This window comes from Saccopteryx bilineata, chromosome 1 (genome assembly GCF_036850765.1).
Source record: "Saccopteryx bilineata isolate mSacBil1 chromosome 1, mSacBil1_pri_phased_curated, whole genome shotgun sequence".
Classification (NCBI taxonomy): Eukaryota; Metazoa; Chordata; class Mammalia; order Chiroptera; family Emballonuridae; genus Saccopteryx; species Saccopteryx bilineata.
The window spans coordinates 253,638,640-253,664,395 of NC_089490.1; the positions used below are offsets into that span (position 1 = coordinate 253,638,640).

Below are 25,756 nucleotides of genomic sequence, written 5' to 3' on the forward strand. Positions count from 1 at the left end.
ACTCCTGGTGAAGATGCTGTTAAGAATGTTGGTATGTAAGTTACCTTCCATAAACTTTGTGGAGGAAGGAGCGGTTTGAGAGGGTTGACTTCAATTTTTAAATAAGTGTTAATGTGGGCAAAATGCTAAAAAAAAAACCAAAACAAAAGCAGCATCACGTGCGACAGGGAAATCGTTCGTGAAAGGAACTCAGTCGGAGTGGCAAACTTCACTGCTGTTCTAAGAAACGGTCAGAGCCACCCCAATCCTGAGTGACCACTACGCTGACCATCACCCGGGGACGCTCAGACGACGATCCGCCTTTTGCAGCAATCAAGTTTCATTAATGTCTGGGCAGTTTTAGCCGTAATGCTGTATATTATTGCACACTTAGCAGACTACAGTCCACAGAAAGCATGGCTCTTTCACGCGCTGGGAGACCACAAAATTCACGTGACTTGCTTTGTTGCTGGGGGAAGGGGTCTTCATTTATCCCCAGCCGCCAGGTCTGGGCCTGCCGGCACTCTCTGACCGCTAGGAGGTCAAGCCACCTGGCTGTCACGACATCCTCGGTCCGCTCTGGGCGGGCCGCTCCTGCCGGGCTCACCGCACCTGCGCGGCTCACACATCCCTGGCCCGGCCAGGTGCACAGAGCAGGTGACACCGCCTTGCCCACGCCCCCAGCAGCGCGCGCGCCCCCATCCCGGGCGATCTCCCGCGGGCTCGGGCCCAATCGCCCCTCCCCACCACCCGAGAAGCCACTGCTCCACCTCCACGCGTGTCACCAAGAACCTCCCCGACCCGGCTCGGCAGTTCCGCCCGTCCGATCCTCCCCAGGACGATCCCCCTCCCGCTGCCCCTCCGCTCCCTCCGCCAGGCGATCTGCCACCCCAGGGAGAGCGCCCTACCTGAGCAGGCCCAGCTGTCAGCCCACGCGCCCCGAGGGAACGTGGGAACCCCGCCCGGTTACTCGGAACCTGGTCCGCCCCGCTTTCCGTTCCCACGGCAGGAAGGGGCCCAGGCCTGCCCGCGGGGGCCGGCGGGGAATGTAGTTCCGACAGTGCTGGGCCGGCATGGGGACTACAACTCCCAGAGTGCTCCGCAAGGGCAACGCGCCCTTGGCCGGGGAGCCACGCCCCTGCCGGGGAGCCCCGCCCCGCCCCGCTCCGCTCCGGGTCTCGGAGAGCACGGGGCGCGCGGGCTGCGGGGTTCTTCTCTGTCTCTATTTTCCCGCCAGTGTCACATCCTTCCCTGCGGTTCTGAGGCATGGAGGAACGGGGACGCCATCGCCTGCAGCCCCTTGGCCCGGAGGCCACATGGCCTCACGTGATCTGTCGCTCAGGCCTTCCTGGGGGTGTTCTGTGCGCTCTCCACGTGCTGGAACCCTGTGGGCTCGAGGGACGCTGGTTTGGAGACACTTGCGGGGTTGGCACCCTTCCTCCCGTGTCTGGACACTTTAGTTTTCTTTTTCGCTCCTTTCAGTGTGTTGACAAATGAACCTAAAAGGCTGAAAGGGAGCTTTGGGAGGATTTTAGCACCCTCTTCCCATCTGTCCCTAGCCATTTCTCCAAAGTCAACCCCCCAAAAAACCATAATCTGAGTAAAATGAGTGTGTTCATATAAAAGTTGGCTCAAGGTAAGTCCTCTGGAGAGCATACGTCAACACTTAGACCCATCTTCCATAGGAAGTCGGTGGACCTTAAAAAACAACGACAACCAGAAAAGACTCATCTAGGTACTGTAATGTAATAACCCAAATTAATAAACTCAAATTAACAAATAGCTAATGTTGAGTGCCAGGCATTTTATATATATCGTAAGTCTATGCTATGATTCTAGAAGGGTCTATTATCCCTATTTTACAGATAAGGAAACAGTCCTAGAGAATTTAAGTGACTTACCCAAGATCATCACCGGTTGCTTTCCAGGCAGTGTTTGTTGAAAGTACTTAAAGCAAATGTATTGCCCATTGCCACCAGGGATAAAGCATAGAAGTCAGAGCAAGGAACAACAGACCAAAGAACCTAGGAAGAAAGAGGCTGGGAAGCAGATACTTGGAGGAATAAGGATTTTGAAAAAGCTCCCTCTTATCCTGGGGGATCAAGAAGACCTCATGCATGCCCTGGGCTGGACAGATGCTCAGAAAACACCTGAGAAGACCCTAAGCCAATGGTTCTCAACCTTTCTAATGCCGTGACCCCGCAATACAGTTCTTCATGTTGTAGTGACCCCAAACCAAAAAATAATTTTGGTGGCTACTTTATAACTGTAATTTTGCTACAGTTATGATTCGGAATGTAAATACCTGACATGCATTATTTTGTGATTAATCACTATGTTTAAATTATGTTTGATTTGTAGACTTCTATAGGAGGCAGATCTTTTACACTGCAGAATCCGCACAGCAGATTCCTCAGTGTGAGGCCTCTTTCAGTCTATTGGGGGGGGGGGGGTGGATTCCACCTTTGGAATTTTTCTGCTCTAGGAAAAGTTCTAGCGTGGAAAAAATTAAGCAACATGCTCTATATTTGAGCGGAATCTGCTGCGGCCTCCCATTGACTTGAATAGGAGAGGAAGAAATGTGTCAGAAACTTTCATTTCTCCACCTCTTATTGAAATCAAAAGGAGGCTGCGGTGGATTGTGTGGTAACCCAAGATTCTTGGGAGCTCTCTTCCACAAAATCCGCAGCACTCCCAATGAAATCAATAGGAGGCAGATTCAATGCCGGAAACCGCTGATTTCAGCAGTTTCCTCATTCAGAATATGGGAAAATAGCGGGAGATATGGGAGATAATTATACATTGGGGAACAGTGTGAACTACATCTTATAGTGGTCTCTTATAGTATAAGACCGATGTAGTTCACACTATGTAAATGTATGGTGCTTTGTGTAAGTGTAAGCTGCTTTGTATACTGTGTAATGATTACACACAAAGCACCTTACACTTACACAGTATTGTGTGTATGGTGTGTGTACTGTTTTTACATTATTAATCTTTTTTACACCAGCAGGCTGTCTCGCAGGCTCTCTTGGCCCTCCGCCTCTTTCCACTCCGCCTCCTAGGCTTCTGTCCTCCCGCGCTTGCTACACCCGCCCACTGATGACGTTAGCAAGCGCCGGACACATGTAATGCACTGCTGTGGACTGTGGAGCGTCCCCCCCTCCCCCACTTCCCCTGCCCCTTAGGCCCCGGAGGGATGATGCAATCAATCACGTCTGCGCATGACCGGAGGCATTCAGTTTGGAACGCAAGTCCATAACGGCGTGCTTTCGAGCTGAATAGCGCTGCTGCACACGGTAGCGCGGCTTCTCAGTGGCTAAAGGCGCTGTGTTTTGGTTGTTCGACCCCCGCCGAGGTCGCGACCCACAGGTTGAGAACCGCTGTAAGCTCTCATCCCTGGTTGACCTTCAGGCTCTGTGCAAGCAGGAAGTGAAGGCCAAAGCAGAGTGGTACACTGTTTGAAGCATTAAAGGAGTACCCCAAAACATAGCTAATTGGCAAAGACTGAGATAATATTATTGTATTTTGGCTATTTTAAAAAAAATTTTTAATTTTCTGCTTCCAAGCATTTAATATTCACCAGCTGACCACTAAGCTAATGGAACCGAGACCTCAGTGGCCACACAACAAAGAATGCAGACTTTAGAGAATTAGTAGACTGGCGGTCAAGTTCAAAACCTTGATCACACTTAAATTTGTTTAAGTCAAGCCTTTGTAGATGTTTTGTACTTCGCATCACACCAGGCAGCCCACGAGGTCTTTCATTTGTGATATTAAGACTGTTTGGTGGGCTCAAATACTGCCTCTTACAAAGTTCCCTTTCTGCTTTTCACCAGCCATTGATGGTCACCTGCTAGGTCAGGTTCATGTCACCCTTAGTGTCTGAATAATTCTTTTCTCAGTGTCCTTAGTTTCTGCTTACTAAGTAGTTAGGTCCAAACAAATATATGTTTTAGTCTTAATGACTTAGTATCCATTTAGAAACATACAGTATACATAAACTGAAAGAAAAAGAATATTTTATTTCATTCTTAACCACAGTTGCTTACTAATGGGATACATACATCAACTGGGCACTGCATAACTTCTCAAACCTTGAAATCAGATGGGACACCACTAGGCACATTTCCTGTTCCACATTGAATGTTGTAGAATATTTACTTGAGGTCATAGCAACTGCTGAAAATTCAGCTTTGCAAAAGTACGATGTTATCCAAAAGAATGAACTTGATCTGACATTGAAACTGTGAGTTACCTCAAGCTGGTAACTCACATAGTGTCTGACAGATGTTGCTGTGTTTTCTTTAAAATTTTAAAATGCCCTGGTGTTCCTGTGAGATTCCTGTGGTACTGTCACAGTTTAGCCATTATTTTCCGGCCTACAGCAAGAATTGGCAAACATTTTCTGTAAAACAGTGGTCCCCAACCCCCGGGCCGCAGACTGGTACCGGTCCATGGGCCATTTGGTACTGGTCCGCAGAGAAGGAATAAATAACTTACATTATTTCTGTTTTATTTATATTTAAGTCTGAATGATGTTTTATTTTTTAAAAATGACCAGATTCCTTCTGTTACATCCATCTAAGGCTCACTCTTGACGCTTGTCTTGGTCACATGATACATTTATCTGTCCCACCCTAAAGGCTGGTCCATGAAAATATTTTCTGACATTAAACCGGTCCGTGGCCCAAAAAAAGTTGGGGACCACTGCTGTAAAAGGCGCAATAGTATATATTGTGGCCACATGGTGTCTGTGAACTCAATGCAGCCAGCATAGACTGCATGTAAGCAGATGGGGCATAAGAGTTTATTTATAGAAGCAGCTATTGGGCTGGATTTGTCCCCAGGACCCCAGTTCCCTGATGCCTGGCTGAAAGGATGCGAGGTGGAGATATTAATTCATTAGCTGGAATTCTAAGGAGAAGAATTTTTCCTCAACAGTTTTGTTATCCCAAAATGTCACATAAACACTTATGTTTTTCTTTTTCACAAGTTTTCAAAATGAGTTGGTTGCCTAGCATCTTGCAAAGATGACTGATGATTTTTTTCTGTACCATTATGAACTTATAGAGTTAAAGAATATATTTGATGTGTTTTAGTCCTTTGAAGATATATTTAAATTTAAAATAATTTCATGTTTACAAGGAAGTTGCAAAAATAATGCAAAGAACTCCCATATTTTCTTGACTCAGAGCTGTCAATTGTGAACATTTTGCCATATTTGTTTTACCATTCTTTCCCTCCTTCTGTCTCCACCCTATCTACACACACACATACACACATACCTTTTTCCTAAATCATGTGAGGTTAAGTTGTAGACAACATGCCTCACCTCCTAAATTCTTTTTTAAATTTTTATAAAGACAGAAACAAGAGACAGGTAATAAGGGAGAGAGATGAGAAGCATCAACTTGTAGTTGCTTCATTTTAGTTGTTCATTGACTGCTTATTGTATGTGCCTTGACCCGGGGCTGAAGCCAAGCTAGTGACCCCTTGCTCAAGCCCTTAAGCCAGTAGCCATGAGCTCAAGCCAGTGACCTTGGGATCATGTTGATGCTCCACACTCAAGTTGATGATGAGCTCAAGCTGATGACCCTGCTCTCAAGCTGGTGAGCCTGCGCTCAAGCCAGCGACTTCGGAATTTTCAACCTAGGACCTCAGCAACCCAGGGAAGTGCTCTATCCACTGTACCCCCACTTGTTAGGCCTAAATTCTCCAGCATATATTTCACAAAAACAAGGATTTTCACAGTACAACGATCAAAGTTAGAATTTTAAAAAATCTGTGGAATGCTTAGTCAATCTACAGACCGTACTCAAATTTCACCAATAGTTCCAAATATGTTTTTCATAGGAATTTTTTTTCTCACCCAGAGGCCAGCATGAGATTGATCATGCATTGTATTCAGTCTTCATATATCTTTAAGCTCCTTTAATTTTGAATGGTTCCTTAAGCTTTTCTTTCTCTTTCATGACTGACATTTTTGAAGAGTATAGGTCATTTAGTAGAGTGACCCTCAATTTAAATTTATCCAAGGGTTCCACATGATTAGATTCAAGTTTTGCATTTTTTTTTTTTACAGGAATAAGACATGAGCATGATAACATCTTTCTTACTGCATCACATTATGAAGCACAAGATGTTGACTGATGCTAACTAAGGGTGCCAGTTGGAATGTGTGGTAGGGGGCAGGTTGTTTAACATCACTGAGCAATCTTGGACACCAGCCGGGTGTCCTACAATTTAATTCAATTCTGACACTATTCCTGGAGACAGCATCAGATCCACAGATTAAGAGTTCAGCTTGCAAGAATTTCACCCACACCACCCCCTATTTCAGACACCGATGGAAAGTCTAAATTGTCACATGTACTTCTGACCAACCAGCTATAGATCTGAGGTTGCCATGACCCCCTCCTTGGGTTCTATTCCTTTGTGAATATTATCACTGGTTAATAAATGGACAACCAGAGATGACCAACATTGACTTCTCAGTCAATTGCTAATAATTTCTTCCTCTGTAACTGAAAGCTCCAACTCTTCAGTCTGACAAAGGGTAAATAAAAAAAGATTCATCACTGTTCATCGACAGATCCTGGTCACTACTTCTCTGGGTGAATTAGTTCTGTTTATACTCAAGATGACTGACAGTGATGAGATTCAGAAATTGCGTTTCCTTTGCCATTTGTAACTCAGAAAATCAGCTTTCTTTGTTAGGAATAACTAACATTTAGGGGGAATGAAAAGGGCTAGACTTTGGTATACTATGCTTTCTTAGTGATTGTTTACCAAATTCCATAATTCACTAATGAAACACTTTTGCAGCAAATGGCTACGAAGATCCCTTGGTCTTAAGAAAGGATTGTCCAACGAAACCTGACATAGTATTTGACTTTTTACCCTTTACTCATTTTCAGCTCTTATTTAAATATATCTGTAAAAGTGCTTAGGGACCACTGAATGTATTATGTAATTTAGGAGGTCTGGTTGATTATAAGCAGGCCATCTCAGGAACACCAGTTCAACTCAAACAAGACTCTCAGAATCTCAGTGTATTAATTCATAATAGGGATCAAATAATTCTTATACACTGGACCTCCTTTCTCATTATCAAAATACTTGGGGGAGTTGAGAATTCCTAAACAAGAAGCTGCTAAGTGAGCACGGCATCAGAACAGTTGCCGAGATAGCTTCAGCTCACTGTGGAGAAAAGCCTACGAGTGGCTTATGCCCAGATCTGAGTCTTTCCCGTTCGCACCAGTGTTGACCACACTGTAGTCTTCTGAATGCCACCTTCATGATTTTTGCCATTCCTGGATACTATTAATACTTCGTTCTTAAATTTCATTTCACTGAGGCCCTGGCCGGTTGGCTCAGTGGTGGAGCGTTGGCCTGGCGTGCAGGAGTTCCGGGTTCGATTCCCTGCCAGGGCACACAGGAGAGACGCCCATCTGCTTCTCCACCCCTCCCCCTCTCCCTTCTCTCTGTCTCTCTCTTTCCCTCCCGCAGCCGAGGCTCCATAGGAGCAAGGTTTGCCCGGGCACTGAGGATGGCTCTGTGGCCTCTGCCTCAGCGCTGGAATGGCTCTGGTTGCAGCAGAGCGAGGCCCCAGATGGGCAGAGCATCACCCCCTGGTGGGCTTGCTGGGTGGATCCCCGTGGGGCACATGCGGAAGTCTGACTGCATTCCCGTTTCCAACTTCAGAAAAATACAAAAAAACAAAAAACAAAAAAAATTTCTTTTCACTGAAAAACTATTAATACTTCATTTAGGTTCATGACGAGCAATGATTTTCTGAAATCATAGGTTTGATGGTCTCAGTTAACGTTTTCTCATACGCATCACACATGAAACAAACTGTCGTAATGAAAACTGCCCACGAAGTGCCTAAAACCAGTGGTGTTACCACGCTTTGGTAAACACTGCCTTAGCCATATGTGGTGTTCCTAGCACCCTGGTATCTTAGAGACACTTATAACCCCTTCCCCTCCCATTTTATGTCTATTTGTAGGGCTCCAAATCAACGAGGTGGATGCTGACGTATCGTTGGTGGAAGAAGAGACTGGACCGACACACGGTTCTAGAGATGCTCAGCATCAAGCTGCAAGCACCTCATTCGGGTGCGAACGCAAGGCCAGGCCGTGGATTCTGCACATTTTTTCAAAGATTCAGAACACAGGACATGATGGAAAAGACTGATGGCAGCTCCTAAGCAATCCGTCCTGTTTTTTTGCAGGGATGGGGGATGCCGAGGGGCATGTGACTGATGGGGCGCAAGGTCACCGTCGTTTGACCTTGGGGTCAGGACGGTCACAGGTCAGAGCCTGGACTATCCACGACCACGCACGCGGGAGCCCGCCCGCCCTTCTTCCTCTGGCTCGGAGGCGGCTGCTTCCCAAGGACGCGGACCCCCGCCCGCAGACAGCGCCCCTTGCCCCCGGGGCTGAGCTGCAGAGGTTCGGACCCCGGACGTGCCGCGGGAGGGGGGCTCAGGCACCCAAGCGGGCCAACTGCCGGGCTGCGGGGCAGCGCAAGGAAGGCTCCCGGGTAGGAGAGCGCGGGCGCAGCTCGCCCCCGCTGGGCTGGGCGCTGGCACGCGGGGGGAGCGACCGGCTGGCGGCGCTCGCCCCAAGGAAGCCCAGGGGCCGGCCCACGCAGGACTCCGCTAGCCCGTGGGGACGGCCGGCCGCCCGGTCAGCCGAGGTCCAACGGGCCCGCAGCGTCGACGGCGAGCGGTGGGCGGGGCCTGTGGGCGGGGCCGCGCGGCGCGCGGGCGCTGATTGGCTGGCGGCGCGCGCCGCGCGGTGCCATTTGTTGCTGCAGCGCGGCCCGGACGCAGGCGGGGCGTCCGGCACGTGCGGCCGTTTAGGGGTGGAGGCGCCGGCGAGGACCTGGGCCCCGGGGCGGCGGGCGGCGTGGGGTGAGCGGCGGGTGGGCCTGGGCAGGGGAACGCCGCGGGCCGGGGCTCCGGCTCCCGCAGCCGCGGGCGAGCCCGTCCGGGAGGCGACGGGACGGGACGCGGCGGGCGGGCGTGCACACGGACATCTCTGCGAACTCGTTGGTCTCTCTTTTGGGGCCTTGGCCTCCTCTCCTTCGAGACGCGTGTCGCCTGCCCGCCAACTCCGAGGCGTGGGTCCCTGGCTCCGCTCCCTCCCCCCGAGATACTTGTCAGCACTCCGGTCCGACAGCTAGTCTGCCTGGGGATGTCCCCTCCCCGCCGCTCGGGGTTCCTTCGCGGGAGGGGGTTCACCTGTGACCAGAGATCCCCTTGGGGACCCGGTGGTTGCTGAGTCAGCGCTTGAGCGGTTCGGTCCATCCGCTTTCTAAAGACCCAAGGATGGGCGCCAATGCCACCTCCACCCTGAGAAACAAAGCTGAGTCCCCTCTGCACGGAAACCTAGGCGGGAGGAGAGCACCTGGATGAGAAGTTCCAGGTGTCTGGGAGATAGCTGGAGGTTGATGCTTCCGAAAGCAAGGTCTGATCTAATCGAAGCCCAATGTGTCTCCTTGTGTTTTTGTTCAAAAAGTAGAGCAGGAAACCACCATGGGGGATGAAGACTGGGAAGCAGAAATAATCAAACCCCATCTGTCTTCCTACGTTCCTGTCTTTGAGAAGGTAGTAACACTGAAAGGTTACAGTTTATTAACCCTTTGAATAATGATTTTTTTTCATGCTCCCTGACCCCCTGGAAGTGAGTTTTTTTTTTTCAAAAAATGAAATTAGTTCCAGTTCCAGTTTTATTAACTTAAAATCTCGTTTGTTTGATAACCAATTTAAGGAAACAAGAAAAACATACATTTTCTTTTTTTTAAATGTTGCCTTACACATTTTTAAAATAAAAATTTTTGTTATGACCGTACTCTGGATGGTCAGGAGGCACCAGGACGTACATGAACGTTCGTACTACTCAAATGATACAGGTTTGATTGTACTCACTGTGGTGGGAAGGTTTCAGATGAACTTTGAAATTTTAAGTGTGTTTGCTTCTGTATTGCACATACACATTTTTCTATAGATTGTAAAGATAGTAAAATTACAATTTTTGATGCCAGCTTTTTCACTTTTCACTATTCTCTATTATATTTCCTTAAAATAATTTTTTGTGGTTATATAATCTTTCATTGAAAGGACCTACCTTAATTGAGTTCTGTTGGTGTGAATTTAAGACGTCATTAGCTGTAATAGTGTCACAGATATCTACAGCTTATTCTTTGTTTTAATTTGGGAGTTTTTTTTCTTCCAAAAATGGAATTCTTGGTCGAAGGATATTTTATGGTTTTCTCCCCTTGATTCACAATAGAGTTGTTATAAAGTTATTTCACAGATACATTTTCTTCAGTGGACTTTTATAGTCACCTAATTTTTATTTTTCCTTTGTCTGAGATTGTGCCTTCAGTAAGTGTTTTTCAAACAGTACACTGCACCGTTGCATATTGTGCTTGAGATATTTGAAATTAAGTATAGCTGACTCAAGTCTTTCAAATGTACAGTTTTAGAATTTTTGTGCTATTTAGTAACATACCTTGTTTCATGATTTTGGGAATACTAACTTGAATATAATTTTTGTTAAATCCACCTTATGATTCTTTATATATGCTTGTGTGGATCCAATTTGTAGTAAAACTTTTGCATTTTTCTGCAGACAACATAAGGTGCTGGTCTTGCAATAGTTATTTGGCCTATTTGCCTTGAAGGAACATGGTGCAATTGACAACTTCTTTTTATTTTTGCCTGCCTTGGTTGTATAAAAAGTGTGAAAACTAAGGATGACTATGACTTTTTAAAATCACACTTGTATAGGAGAAAGCTGAGGTCTTTTATTCAGCTTAATTTCTGTTAAAGGCACCATTTTGATTGCCTTTTGTGACTGAGTTTCTGTTTGTAGAGACAACTGGGTTTCCCTTTTGTTCACTTTAGAGTTTGCTCTGAGACCGTCTTGAATTGATATCATCTTAATATCTGTAATCAGTCTTATCTGAATGCTTCTCAGGATTTTGTTTGAAGATTTAATGTTGACACATGCTTATATAATTTTGAATAATTGGCCACCATTCTGGTAGCTCTTTAGAATTTCCCAGTTCTAGATTTTCACTATAATAGTGAGAGTACCACCTCGGGATAGATAGGACAGTGACAGGTGTGAGGTGAAGAAAAGTGTGTTCATCTCACAGGCATGCAGACCAGAAATCTCAGTGCCGAGGCCTTTGTGCATTGCATACAAGTTTGTTGGGACGAGTGTTGGAATGGGTCAGTTGGTGAGTGTAACAGGATTTGGGTTTGCTTACTGGGTGCAATTTCTTGTTAGGGGACCGTGACAGTGAGTCTACACAGTGGTCACCTCTCTCTGATCTATGTGCCTTTTTTGTGGCATACTTCAGAAGGCGAATGCCCTTATGACTAAAGTGGAAACAGCTTGAAATAATTAGTCCATCCACAGTTACAGTTTTAAAAATCAGGAACAGCAAAGTTTGTAATAGTTATTTAGATAAGGAAATAAGATTTGCACCTTCTCTGTTCACATCCATACTGTGGTTCTGAAGTAGCAGAAAAAAGATGCCCCTTGGACGTCATTGAGTTGGCAGACCTAAGTAAATTGAAGTGCTGGAGCCCGAGGAAGATTGCTAGCAATTTCTGCCTCTAGTCACCAAAGAGAGGTGTGAAGATAGTGAGTGTGGAAGAGCATGTGTCCTGGATTGTGGGAATGGATTGTGAGAGATGGAGATTCTAAAGGGTGGTGTCAGGGGCAGAGTGATAAAAGGTGTGAGAAGGTGAGGGAGAAGGCTAAAGAGATGGCAGAGAGGTTGGTTGAGCTGGTCCAGAGATAAGAGGAAAGTGATTCCTCTTAGAAAAGGATCAGTAGGCTACAGACAATGGAGTCTAGTCAACCGATGGGGATGGGCTGCAGGAGGGGAAGGGAGAGAGAGAAAGAAGGGGGAGTGGTGGAGAAGCAGACAGTCCCTTCTCCTGTGTGCCCTGATCAGAAATTGAACATCCACATGCTGGGCTGAGTATCTACCGCTGAGCGAACCAGCCAGGGCTGTAGCTTGGTTTTTCAATGTAAGCAACTAGATGGAGGATGTTCCTATTTACTGAGAGGAATCTCTGAAACTAGAACAAGTTTGGAATAAAAGACATTTTAAGAATTCTCTGTTTGTTGTGTTCAATTTCAGATGCCTGTGAAACATATTAGTAAGGCTTCTAGACAGTAGATTTTAATAATTCTTTAGTTAGGAGAAGGATCAGGGTTATAGATATAAACTTGGGAGAGATCTGTGTGTCAGTGGGATTTGAAGATATGGTATTGGGTAAATTTTGATATAGTAGAATTAGAGGGCTCTGCCCTGAGTGCTGGGGCACTGACTTCAGAGGTCCGGTGGGAGTGAGCAGAAGGGACTTAGGAGGGTGTGGCTGGTGGGCCACACAGAAACTGGGGCCGTGGTACTCCTGAAGCCAAGAGAAGAATGTTGTAGAGAGGAGGAAAGTGGTGCCATTTCAGATGTTGCTGGGTGAAGCACCGTGTAGTAATCTCATTACATCATTTCCTCCTTGAAAGCACTGTCTGCAGAGGTGAGGACGGAGGCTGGACTTGGGGACTTGAAGGAAAAGGAGAAGGTGTGGGCGGCAGCTGGACACCAGAGGTGTGGTTAAGAGGTCAGAGGACAGGTGTGGCAGCTGGAAGGAAACAGGAAGTTAGATTTAGGGTACTGAAAAAGGTTAAGACTTTTATGAAACAATTATATTGAAAAACATTTTCTGATGTCTTGTGTCCAAATCTATCTTGACATTTATTTGCAAGTCCCACATATGTGGGATGTGAAATTGCACAGTGTGAGGATCATCAGATAATACTTTTTCAATTCTTGACTGCTGATGTTCATGACCTACCATCAGCTGTGTGGCACTCTCAGACCAGCCCTTGACTACGCTCTTCACCCTTAACACTTGGGCCCCTAGAGAGAAAATGTTTTTTTTTTTAATTTTTTTTTTTTTTTTTTTTTTAGATTTTATTTATTCATTATAGAGAGGAGAGAGAGAGAGAGAGAGAAGGGGGAGGAGCAGGAAGCATCAACTCCCATATGCGCCTTGACCAGGCAAGCCCAGGGTTTCGAACCGGCAACCTCAGTGTTTCCAGGTTGACGCTTTATCCACTGCGCCACCACAGGTCAGGCAGAGAGAAAAAGTTTTCACTTGATCATTTGTTTTAATGTCTATGGTATCATAAATTGAAACTCTATTGAACCAAAAGCCCAGGCATATCAGGGATACTATTATCTTTCTGTTCCTAAGAAAAATAATTGGAAGACACTCAAGCTTTATTAAAAGTAGTTTTTTAAACCATTTTAGTGTCTTTTGTGAAGGAAATTTTAGAAAATAAGTATAACCTGAGGCTGCCTACCCTGGTGCACTCCTTCCATCTTTGGGCTTATTTAGAGGAACAGATATGAAGAAATACCAACTGTTCTAATGCAGTCAGTTAATAAGGTGTCACCTGTACCTTAGGTCGCCTTTCATTTTTAAATTACAGTACTGAATTCTGATTTTCATGTGCAAGAGTTTCAGAGCTTTATTCTGAAAGTTTTGCCGTAAGTAGAAGCAACTTATGTAAGAGGAAATAAAGGAGTGGTAAGGGCACTCTACAAGTGAGTTTACATTAGGGTGAATTCCTTTATAAAGGGCGTGGATGTATCGTTTCAGTTTATATAAACACAGTAGAAGTTTTGAAAGTAAACTTCTGTAGTGTGTTACGGTAGAAACTGTTCCCCACTCCTCTTGGTCCATGCTCCGCTTGGTCCCACACAGAGTTGATGGGTATACTCTGAAATACCAAACTCTATAAACTGGTATGTGTTGGCAGGCACCGCTTTATTCATGTATCACTTTGGTCAGTTTTATTTATATAATAGTATTTGATTATACTTTTCAGATATATGGGTGGCTAAACCCTCAGTTCAGGAATGGGCAAACTCTTTCTGTAAGAAGCCGGATGGTAAATATGTTAGACTTTGCAGACCTTGCAGTCTCTGTTGCAGCGTTGTGGATGTGGTGTGGAAGCAGCCATAGACAGACCCTGACAAAAGAGGATGGTTGTGTTCCAATAAAACTTTATTTACAAAAACTGGTTGCTCTCCAGATTTGGCTCATGGCTCTAGTTTGCTGACCACTGTTGTAAGTGATGATTTAATATTTTATACGTACAGTGTGAGTGGGAAGGTTTTGGAGTAATTGACAAAGGAACACCCAGTGACCCATGGCATCTTATAGTCAACTATTGCTTTGTTTTGAACAAAGCCTGGTTGGTAAAATTTTGCAGTATTTGTGAAATTGGTTGCAGGTTCTTATTATTCAAAGTGGAAAACAAGTCTTTCCTTCCTCCTCACAGGATGGGTATTCTTCCGGAGCGAATGGAGATGCTTTTAATAGGACTGGGGCCTCGTCATCAGGTATGTGAAGAGGCGAGAAGGCGGCACCTTATAGGTGAAGGGCTTCATCTTGGGACAGAGCAGCCGCCTGGCAGATGTCTTGCAGAAGTGTTTTTAAATGTCCTCATGAGAATCCAGTTCTACGTGGATATTCAGGGGCCACGGTGGTTAGAGAAGGGATGAGAGAGCACAGTGCCGTAGACGGTTTATTTGGTTTAGGGTTTGCTGCTGGACCAGTGCCCAGGCTGTGCGCTGCCTGCTGTGCACTCAGGCTGCGTGGACTTGCCAGGGTTCCTGATGTCAGGGAGTGGGACTTCGGACTGTACGGGTGAGGCTGAATGGGCTGGGAGGGTTCAGGCTCAGAGCAGCCCTCATGCGAGCGGCCTTGCATTTTGTCAAAGTCCAAAGCAGGCAGAAATGCTATTTCTACTGTGTTAAAATATTTGTGACATAAAAGTGACCATTTTAACCATTTTTAAGTGTCTAGGTCAGGGGCATTAAGTACAGTTGACCTTGAACAAGGTGGGAGTTAGGGGCACTGACGCCTGCATGGTCAAACCTCCATGGTGCCTAAGTCCCTCATCCAAAACAGCACAGACCAGTGAGCACGGTCACCCCTCCACATCCTCAGGTGGAACAGACACGTTTCTGTTGCTGTGCGGCCACCACAATCCACTCTAGAGCCTTTTCTCTCCCAGACTGACCCTTTGTACCCATGACACTGTCACCTCTCACTGGGAACTCTTCATCCTTCATGCTCACTGAACAGCACCTCCCTTGTTCCTGAGGGTGTTCCTGTTCCCTTGTATTCCTAGTGCTGTTTGTGTCTTCTGTCTCTGCTCCTGTCTCCCACCCTACTCTGTCTGCTAGGGATTTCTCACACTGGCACGTTTTCGTGGGTTTCTTTGAAGAACCTTGTTTTGGCTTTGTTGAATCAATTTCTGATATGTTTATTCTTATTTTATGAATTACTGTTATTTTTTCCTCCTTTCTTGTGATTTATTTATTTTCCCCTAAAATTCTTTCTAATTGAGAGGGCTGTTTATTTTGTTAACTTTGAGTTCTTATTTTCTAGTATAAAAATTTAGGTACTCATCAGTAACATTTTTATCATATGATACTAAGTAGTTTTAAAGGTCCGCTATTGTTTTTCTGTGAGCTGTGGGCTATATAGAAGTGTTTAAAAAATATATTTCCAAATGTAAGAGAATTTTAAACTAGTTATTTTTGTTTAATAACTTTTCATTTGATTGCATTGTGATTAGAGAATTTTGTGTATATGATACTGATTTTTGAAATTTGCATTGTGAACTCCTGCATGGTCAGATTTTATAAACATTTTATCTGTTATTGAAAAATAGTTCTTTAATGTTGGGTGCTCTGTAGTTCTGTGAAAATGCACTGTGTTCTATGGATGACGTGTTTTCCTCTGATCCATTTATTTTTGTTGTTATTGTTTTGTTGGGTTTTATTTTTTTGCTAATCGTGTTACCATGTATATGTATCTAGAGAAATTCATACTAGTATACTTTCAAAAATACATATTTTGAGTATTAGGATCAAGATCTATTTAGTTTATAACTTCAATATTGTGTGTGATTTTCGCTTATTTCTTGTGACTATTTTTGGTATTAGCAAACATGAAACTATTTTTGAGTCAATCATGTGGTTGAAAAAAGGTATCTCCTTTGGATTTCCAATTTTTACAATTATGAGTGAGATTTAGTCACCATTTATTTTTGTTTTGGAGAACTATCTATTAGCCCATTTTTTTCAGTTGGGCTATTTATTTATTTTTTAAGTGGAAGAGGGGGAGGCAGAGAGATGGACTCCTGCATGTACCCTGACCAGGATCCACCCAGCCACCTCTGGGGCTGATGCTCGGATCAACTGAGCTATCCTCAGTGCCTGAGGCCAATGCTCAGACCACCTGAGCTATCCACCACTCTGGGGCCCGAGTTTGAACCAATCAAGCCACTGGCTATGAGAGTGGAGGAGAGGGGAAAGGGAAAGAAGGAGATGGTCGCCTCTCATATGTGCTCTGACTGGGGATGAAACCGGGAACATCCACATGCTGGGCCAGTGCTCTGTCCACTGAGCCAACAAACCAGGGCCCTTTTCATCTTATTGCTAAATGAAATTCCTCCTTTGCCATGTTAGTGGCACATTGGAAAGGTGTAAGCTTGCATATCTCCGAGATACTTGTTATTCTGACTTGCCTCATAATGTTATTTGCTTTAGAAATGGATGATGGACCTTCTCAAAAAGATCATTTCTTGAGAAGGGGATTTGCCTCCAGGAGGAGCGTGGGAAGCAGAGGTAAGTGGCATTGTCTTTCCATCGTCATCTTAGCTGTTGAGCAGTGGGACGAGTAGGGACTTTTATGGCCGTGCCATGCAGAGCCGAATTGTCAATCAGTGTAGTATGGCTTTCGTTGGGATAATGGGTTCATTTTTTCAAGTGCCATTGTACTTTTTGCCATTTTACTTTTTGGGGATAGCAGGAAATAGTTTAATTGATTAGATTGGTTAAAGATAGTTGCTTCATGGAGCTCCTTAATGTATTTATGATTATTGTTTTCCAACATTCGATATGGAAAGGTTGTAAAAGCTTCAGACTTAGGGTGAGAAGAACCTCTTTCACAAGTTTTGTATTTCTCAAGATAAGGCAATATGGGAAGCATTTCTGCTATCTCATTAGCCTTAAGAGGTTATTTTTTCAAGCTTGGAATTTTTTATTGTTACTTTTAGAACAACCAGAACGTGAATCTGACAGGTAATGAAACAACAAAATACCTTATTATACATGTATCGCCAGGTAGGATAATCCTTACCTGTTCCTCCTTCAGGAGGACAGACTAGAATATGATGATTGGAGATCGCATGATTTGTGATTAATGTTTCTGAGTGATCAGGGCTTGCAACACCCTGGTTGCTCCTCTTTGATTCTTAAAAAAACAAAACAAAAAAAACCTTCTTACAGTATCTCTTTAGATTTGATAGTAAAATGCTGAAAACATTCTGCACTGTGGTTTATTATATAGTGCAATAAAATATTAGAATCTCAAATTATACATATGACCATTTTTTATGGGATACCATAAGCTAGGGCTAATCGGTAGTTTTAAATATACATACCACTTACTGAATTTGTTAGATATTATTTTTTGAAAAACTATTGATATTTTTAGATTTTTTTCATTGGAAATTAAAGATGTGTGTAGGGTAATTCATTTGATATTTGGAAAACTTAATTTCTTTAGTTACAGTTAACACAAATGTGAATTTTATATTTTGACATGTTCCTGCTACTAATGGAAATAACTTATTCTCTAAATATGCATATGTAATTTATTATGTCAGTGGCATTGAGGGTTTGGATCCTGTCATTCTGCTAGGAGGATCAAGTGTGGGTTATGTTTGCTTTACTAACGTTAGAAATAAATATCTTAATACCACAGTCAAGGGAATATTTAGTATTTAGATATATTTTAAAATCCCATTTTGGAATAGGTTATGTGATACTTTCTGGTACAGGCTTGTAAATATTGTTGAATAAGTTATTTTCCAATGAGAAAACCGTAACTAGACAAATTTTACTACAAATTATTAATTTCATATGCTTTAGGTTGAAATACACATTAAACTTCTGATCAAACTTTTTTTTTTGAATGTTACTACTTTAAAATTTTTTCTTTAGACTACATATAATCCTGAAAACCCACAGACCCATGAGTATAGCCTTTTTCCTTTATAATTCATCTGCCGTTTTAGCTAGTGTCAGTCTCTATGGTATTTTTTCTCAGAGCTTGTTTTTGAAATTGACTTTTAACTTCTTAAATTATAACACTGATTGGCTTTTCCTGTTCTGTGTAGTATGACCTAAGTAGCCTTAACTTCTTGAGTCACACACATCATTGAAATCGGATGAAAATACTGATAGTTGCATGTGGCATTAGGGTCCCATAGATCCTTTGGTTCCTCGTATTAGGACATTACAGAGAGTGAGGATGTTCCTGAGGCTCACAAGACAGCGCTTTAATTTTCCCTAAAGTGGCAGTCTAGCCGGCCTGGATGTCCGTTGTACAGTTTTTGTTTTAAATAACCCTGCTCCTTGCCATAGCAACTTTGCCCTCAGATTCTTAATGGGACAGTACAGAGACACATGAAAGGAGACATTACTAAAGAGACCCAGACGGTGTGCTAGCGCACTGAGGGAAGGCTCACAGACAGGTGGCCCGGGAGCGAGGCTCCTGAGGGGGGAGTGGGTTTTGACAGGAAAATAGCAAAGCAGAGCAGGCATAGAGGAGGTCACGGATGTCAGGAGCTCACACTTGGGGTATACTTGGGGTGTGGGGAGGTGTTTGGTGTGGGTTAGAACAGTGGTCCCCAATCCCCGGGCCAGGGACCGGTACTGGTCCGTGGGCCATTTGGTACCGGTCTGCAGAGAAAGAATAAATAACTTACATTATTTCTGTTTTATTTATATTTAAGTCTGAACGATGTTTATTTAAAAAAAATGACCAGATTTCCTCTGTTACATCCAAGACTCACTCTTGACGCTTGTCTTGATCACGTGATACATTTATCCATCCCACCCTAAAGGCCTGTCAGTGAAAATATTTTCTGACATTAAACCGGTCTGTGGCCCAAAAAAGGTTGGGGACCACTGGGTTAGAATGTTGGGCATTGAGAGTAACATGAGGAAGGCTAATAAGGGGACACCTGTGGTGGGGGGATGCACAGGGCGGTGAGTCTCAGCTTGTTTCTTTATCACGTAGTCCCTTCCTAATTTCAATTTAGACTGAAAGATTGCCAGCACTTTAGGTACTAGAACAATGCATAAACAATAACCAGAATGCTTTGAAATGGAACAAGAGGATACAATTCTCAATAGCAGTGACTTTCACACAGGGCACCATGGAAAGAGCTCTCTGAGATGAGGTTAATACACAGAAAACCAGCTGAACTTTCTGATTTCAGGTCACTAGTAAAATAACAACTCATCTAAAGCTGTATTTCAGTGGTCTAATTATGTTTTTACCTGTATATCATAATTTAAGAGCTTTTTTTTTTAAAAAAAAGAAGTTGGGGTATATTAGTTATATCTTTATGAGTTTTTGTGAAACTTTTTCCCTATCCTTAAAAGTCTTCAGGATTCTGTTCATTTCTAGATTGATGACATGTGTAATGTTCTGCATTAAAGACCTCTCACCCTGCCCTTCCCAGATGCTGGCGAGTCTAATAGAAGGGAGAACGCCTCCTCAGTGGGGGGTTTTGGAGCTGGACGGAGTTTTGGAAACAGAGGTAACCTGCTTGTGATGTCTTACATTCAGAACTTGAGTGACACAGGTTTTCCCATCTTTGAGTTCACATTTCCCTGTGACACATGTAGAAAGCATGTGCCTTTTCCGAAAATTGTGCAGGTCGTGGGAACACTCACACTGTGCTCACAGTTCAGAGCAGCAGCGTGTGCCCATCAGGTGTGTGTGCTTTTCCATGGAGATTTTTTACTGGTCATGCTCCTGCTGCAGCGTTCCTCAGGCTGCATTACCCCACAGGTGACCCCAGCTCTTCTCTTCTGTGCTCAGGATCCCCCACCTCCCAAACAAGAGGTCCCTGTCATACTTCCAAGGTGAATTTGAGTCTCCATCTTCAGTTGAACAAAGTACCAGTAGGATCTTTGAAATGAAATGTTTTCCCTAAAAAACTTTAAAAACTATAGATCAAAAAATAGAGTTTATGTTCACGACCAACAGTACATAGGCAGAAGACTTTCCCAAGCATTTTGGAAACCCAGCACTTGACTCTTTTTGGAGGGCGACACAGGGGAAGGGGCAGTTGTAGAGGGCAGAGTACAGTCCTCTTTTGAACCAGCTTCAAAGCTTGCCAATACTTAAAGGAATAAAGTATAGTAACTAAAACTTAGATTTTGTGATAGTACACTCTTTCTGTAGGGGTTATCTTTATTTTGAAATTATACATCTGCTCAAGGAAAACTTTTTTGTCATCCAATTATATATGGAAGCTATAGGATACTTCCTCTTACATGGCAATTGTGTATTAAATTTCCATGGAGATTTATGCTGAAAGTGATGGTCCATTTTGGTTGAATCTGAGTTCTTAAGTGACTTGATATGTATACATTTTGCATATAAATATAGCATTTATCAAACAGTAATTGCTCAGTTTCTGAATTACAGAAACTATAATTTAACACTTTATAATTTAAGATTAAATACTAATTGACAGATACTCTATGTTGACAGTTAACTTTTAATGTATATTCTTGAATATCTTTGCATTAAACATTATTCTGTTAAGAGTCAACATTTAAAAATGTTATAAAAACATTACTGATGGATGATTTTAAACTTAATTTTACAGACATGTCTATATGCTCCAGAGATGCATAAATCTAGATACAGGTTTTTATTAAATGAGAAAATTGAATGCAGAGCTTGGTGAAAGATTTTTTTAAAAATTTATAAACAGAAAAGAATTTGGCAGAAATTTCTTGTTACTGATAAGGGAAAAATTACTATATATTGGATTATAATTTAGTTATACTGTCCTCTGACAGATGAAGAAATTATGAGTTAATTTATAAAATTTTAAAAATTGTCATACTTTGAATAGAAAGTGTATAGTGGTAATACAAATACCCTGTTTTGCTCACGTACACATAGAGGGTATATGATATTTGAGGTAATATGACAGTGGCTAACATTTTAACCTTAATAAATTGACAGAAGACAGAAATTGTCATACAATCCCTGAGTTGTTGACTATTCATATATATAGTTATGTGGTTTATCCCATTTTAAAGGGACATCATAATAAGTAGTCCCTGTAAGGTTTATTGTATGCCACAGAGGTATAGGTGATTATTGTTTTCAGAAATTTGCAAGTTTAATTTTATATTTTGTATAGGTTTTTCAGGTAACAAGTTTGAAGGAAGTGATAGCTCTGGTTTCTGGAGAGGTAAGTTCAGTGTTTTTTGTAGTGACTTTTAAATTTTAATGTCCATAGTACATGCCAAAGAGAAACTAAGGTTAAGTGTTTTAGTGTGTTTTAATTCTACTTTACTTAAACCCAGTTTTATAAAGCAGCTATAGTCAGAGCCTTTACCAAGAATGCAGGTATCCTGATTCGGCCTATTGCCTTAATTACTCTGTAAGGTGCAATGTTTGAATGTTCCACTACCTTAATAAAAAGGTGATAGCAGAAACAGTAAGTCAAGATTGAAAGTTACACTCTCAGATATAAAGTTGGGGACATGTAGGTCCCTATTCAGATCAAATAAGTCGTGACAGTTGAAGAGTCATGAGCATGTAGATCACTGCTGAGATCCCAGGCATCTCTGTCAGTGGTCCGACACCAGCGGGAGGAGCATGGAGAACAATGAGGCTGGACTGCTGTTTCTGGAAGCCAGGCTTCAGTAAGGGGCAGCGCTTTCCCCGGGGCACTTGACAAAGTTGATTCGGGTGTGGCCTTTGGACTGGTATTAAAGAAGCTGCCTGGCCCTTCTCCTGCCTCTTGTTTGATGACCACCAAGGCATGGGCTCTTTATAACATGATGCACTTGGGAGCTGCAGACCCTGTGTTATGTCCCTGCTCTGTAGCCTGCTGCATAGTTGCATGACTTGCAGAAAGTTGCTTCATCTATCAGAGCTGCTGGTTCCTGTCCTGTGGAATGGTGGCTGTTTGTCTTATAGGTCGTCAGGTGGATAAATGCGTGTCACAGCATCAGCTCAACCAGAACAGTCGTGGCAAACAATGAATGCTGCCTGTTGTCATTAAATATTTGAGACTTGATCTTGTACTTTTTTAGCAGTGATCCTCAAAATAACAACCAAACCTTTTTTAAATAAGGTGGGGTTTTAATATGTCAAATAAGACTGTCCCTCGCAAAACTATTGTCAGACTCTTGTCCTATTCAGATGAAAACATGCACAGCATAGAACTAATCTTTGAGTAGAGAAAAATGTTTTAGCTTTTTCTCTTTCTACTAAACTTATTTCCTAGTTTTTAACCAGGGGATAGTCAAGACCATTCCCACCTGTCACAGACCGTACTAACCCCTAGGTGACTTCTGCAGTGGAGTGCTTGGGAGCACCACGTGCAGTCGCTCATGGCCCGCAAGAGAGTGTAATCCTCCAGTGCTCTGTGCCCACCCGTGTTCTGCTTCTTCTGTCCTCGCTCTTAGTTCCCCTGAAATTGAAAAGTATGGGTGTGGAGTGGGTCCTTTTTAAAATTTTTGTGTTTTTCTGAAGTTAGAAACGGGGAGGCAGTCAGACAGACTCCCGCAGGCACCTGACCGGGATCCACCCAGCATGCCCACCAGGGGCGATGCTCTGCCTATCTGGGGTGTTGCCTCTCTGCAGCTGGAGCCATTATAACTCCTGAGGTGGAGGCCACTGGAGCCGTCCTCAGCGCCTGGGCCAACTTTGCTCCAGTGGAGCCATGATTGTGGGAGGGGAAGAGAGAGAGATAGAAAGGAAAGAGGGGGGGGGAAGGGTGGAGAAGCAGATGGGTGCTTCTCCTGTGTGCCCTGGCTGGGACTCAAACCCAGGACATCCACAAGCTGGGCCAACGCTCTACTGCTGAGCCACTGACCAGGGCCTGGAGTGAGTGAGTCCTTTCATTTTCGTACTGCCTGTCGGCCAATCCAGCAGCAGGTTCTATCAGCACGCTAGGAGCCTGTGCACTGCACGCAGGGCATACCAGTGGGTGATATCTGGGCCGCTGTGCCCTGTGGCCTGCTCTCCCCTGGTGGGGGTGGGGTAGCCGTAAGGAGCATAGGATTTGAAATTGGACTCGGAGATTCTCCTCTTCCTCTCAGCTGTATTATCTTGAAAAACACATTTTACTTCTCTGTATTTCATTTTCTCCACTTATAAAATGAGGATAATATCCACCTCACAGGGTTTTGGATTTAAAAAGATAACACATGTATCTCACTTAGAACAGTGCTGGACATGTACTAAGTGGTGTCTATGTTATTACTGTAGTTTTTACATAATTAATAGGTTGTAACTAATCTTGGGATTATTATTGAATTTTTGTTTGTGTTTGGCTTTTATAACTTTAAAGAAATTCTTATATATTTGTGTATATGTGTGTGTGTATATACATATGTAACTCTTTATTTTGGAATAGTTTGAGACTCACATGAAGTTGAGGATAGTAGAACAGAGGGTCTCTTCCACCCTTCTCCTCCTAATGTAATTGTTTGTACCTTTAGCTCTCCTAAGATCATGTACCTATTTTGCTTCCCAGTGCAGTGAAATAACTGTAGGTTTGTTTTAGGGGAGTAATTGACCAAAGATAATGTAAGACCTCTTTCTTCTTACCACGCTCCTAATTAATTCATAGGTTCTTCTTTTATAAAACAATAAATGTTAGCTTTCATCATCATCATTTCGTGGTTAACCTTCTTTCTGAAGTTCTCTTTCCTGCTCAGTCCTTGTAGTGTTAAATTCTGCTGCTCAGATAGTTGCCTTGATGTTAGATGGTTCTTTAGGAATATTTGTCAGTTCAGCTCAAATAGGCGCCTGCAACAAAGGTTCGGGGTTGTTTATTGTAAAATCAGTACTCACTGTTGGGTACTTAGTCCTCCTGCACAGGAACCGAAGGAGAGCCTCTTGAGTGTTTGCTGCTCAGTGTCATCACTGTGACCTGAAGTTCTCAGACACTAGACACCAATGACAGGTACACGGGTTTCTGGAAACTATCTCTGTATTTCCCAAATGGAACTTTGCTGAAATATTCTCGAGAGTAACACACATTATTACACATCACTTTAAATTCCTTACTATCACTTCATACTCTCAGCATAAGCATCTCTGTGACTGAGTCCTGGGAATTCATTTTTAGTCAACTTTCCAGATCATTCTTAGGCAGCCATCAGTGTGGTGACCATCTTACCTGCTTAGACACCCTGGTATGGTTACTTGATAATGCCGTTAAAACAGAGAAGCCAGGATGTCCCCTGATGCGTCATCAGCATGAGTGCAGAGTCCTGTACAAAAAACACACTAATCTCTCGTGCTTGTCAGACAGGCAGGTTACAGAAACAAGGCTGACGTTAAGAGAACAGTCATGTTTTCCTTGTGGTCTGCGGGCCACATTTGAGACTACTGATAGTTTAGATATTTCTCAAACCATTTTTAGTCAAATTGGCTTTTAAAGAAATCTTATTTTTTGCTTGTGTCTACACTTGGTAAGTAGCAGGTTCTGTTATAAACTTACCTTTTAATATTTAGCTCTATTAGGTAGTTTGTTAGTTTGTTTAGGGAATTGACTGAATAATGTCTTTGTATTTCTGTTAAAATTATATCAAGAATTGTTTGTATTCTAACTTATGAAAATATTTTTCTTACTAATTTATCTTATTTTTCCAGCACCATTGACCTACAGCCTTACTGCTTTCAGGGGTACAGCACATGATGACAGTGCTGGTGTTTAGAAACATCTTAAGTTAACGTTAGACGCTCCCCACATGTCACATTTTCATTCTAGAGTCTAGCAATGACGGCGAAGACAGTCAGATGCGGAGCAGGGGCTTCTCCAGGAGAGGAGGTAAGGCCGTCGCACGTGGGGGCAGTCTGCTCATGGCCAGTGCTGAACTGACGGGCTGGCCGTGGGCAGGATGGAAAAAGGGAAATTGCAGCAGTGAAACCTTTGAAGGGAAATACTTGGTGTGTGATTTGTGCTGTGAAGACTCGGGTGAATCCACCTTCTGCTATCACTGGGGTTCCCTAAGATCCAGAGCACGCTGTGACGTACAGCGGGGTGGGTGACTCCTGGTCAGCCACAGTGTGGGTGAGCTGGGGGTCGGTCTGAATGGGATCGTGGGAGACGTGGGTAGGGAAGAATTAATTTTCCATCACTGATGGTTCAGGGCCAGTGCACTCTGCGCTCTCTGCTGATCCTGCCGTCAACTGAAGTTGGGGTGAGAGGGCCTGAAACCATGATGCCTAATCTTGATTGTCTGTGGGCAGATGTGTCCAGACAGCAGGACCTGTAACACTGGTATCCAGAGCTCCTCAGGATAAGAGTGTGTGTTGTTTTGGACCTTGTGGTGGGCAGATACACCAGTGTTCTTGCTGCAGCATGGGGCCATTCCTTTCCCTTGCTTGCTAGCTAGATGGTCAGCTCTGTGGATGGCAGGCCCTCCTGCGTGAGGCTGGACTTGCTGTGGACTCTGGGTAGCCCTGTTAGCCATGTGGAGGGAGGAGCTTGGTGATGAACAAGGGGCGGCTGTTTGTGTCAGAATGCACGAGCCGTGGAACAATGAGAGAAAATTTGGCTAAGGAATGAAACAGATGACTTTTAGCATTCCTTTCCTC

The 25,756-nt window shown here is 43.6% G+C and overlaps 2 protein-coding genes and 1 non-coding gene across 4 annotated transcripts in view; 2 read left to right on the plus strand and 1 right to left on the minus strand.

The window, feature by feature from the left end:
• SLC38A9 (solute carrier family 38 member 9) overlaps window positions 1-983 on the minus strand; it is a 60,608-nt gene extending 59,625 nt beyond the window's left edge. Inside the window, exon 1 of one of the 2 annotated variants that reach the window (XM_066240846.1) lies at window positions 888-983. The gene's annotated coding sequence lies outside the window, so the exon portion shown is untranslated. The remainder of the gene's footprint in view (window positions 1-887) is intronic. The other variant, XM_066240838.1, reaches the window with a different exon arrangement.
• Window positions 984-9,517: 8,534 nt separating this feature from the next.
• The window catches only part of DDX4 (DEAD-box helicase 4), a 53,626-nt gene continuing 37,387 nt past the window's right edge, over window positions 9,518-25,756 (plus strand). Inside the window, exons 1-6 of the mRNA XM_066240873.1 lie at window positions 9,518-9,598; window positions 14,364-14,424; window positions 16,645-16,722; window positions 19,632-19,709; window positions 21,336-21,386; window positions 24,927-24,986. Coding sequence (XP_066096970.1) covers window positions 9,527-9,598; window positions 14,364-14,424; window positions 16,645-16,722; window positions 19,632-19,709; window positions 21,336-21,386; window positions 24,927-24,986 — 400 coding nt within the window. The 5' untranslated portion in view covers window positions 9,518-9,526. The remainder of the gene's footprint in view (window positions 9,599-14,363; window positions 14,425-16,644; window positions 16,723-19,631; window positions 19,710-21,335; window positions 21,387-24,926; window positions 24,987-25,756) is intronic.
• Window positions 17,214-17,349, plus strand: LOC136321142 (U8 small nucleolar RNA). Its single transcript, XR_010728435.1, has one exon. It is a non-coding gene; the product is annotated as a U8 small nucleolar RNA (small nucleolar RNA).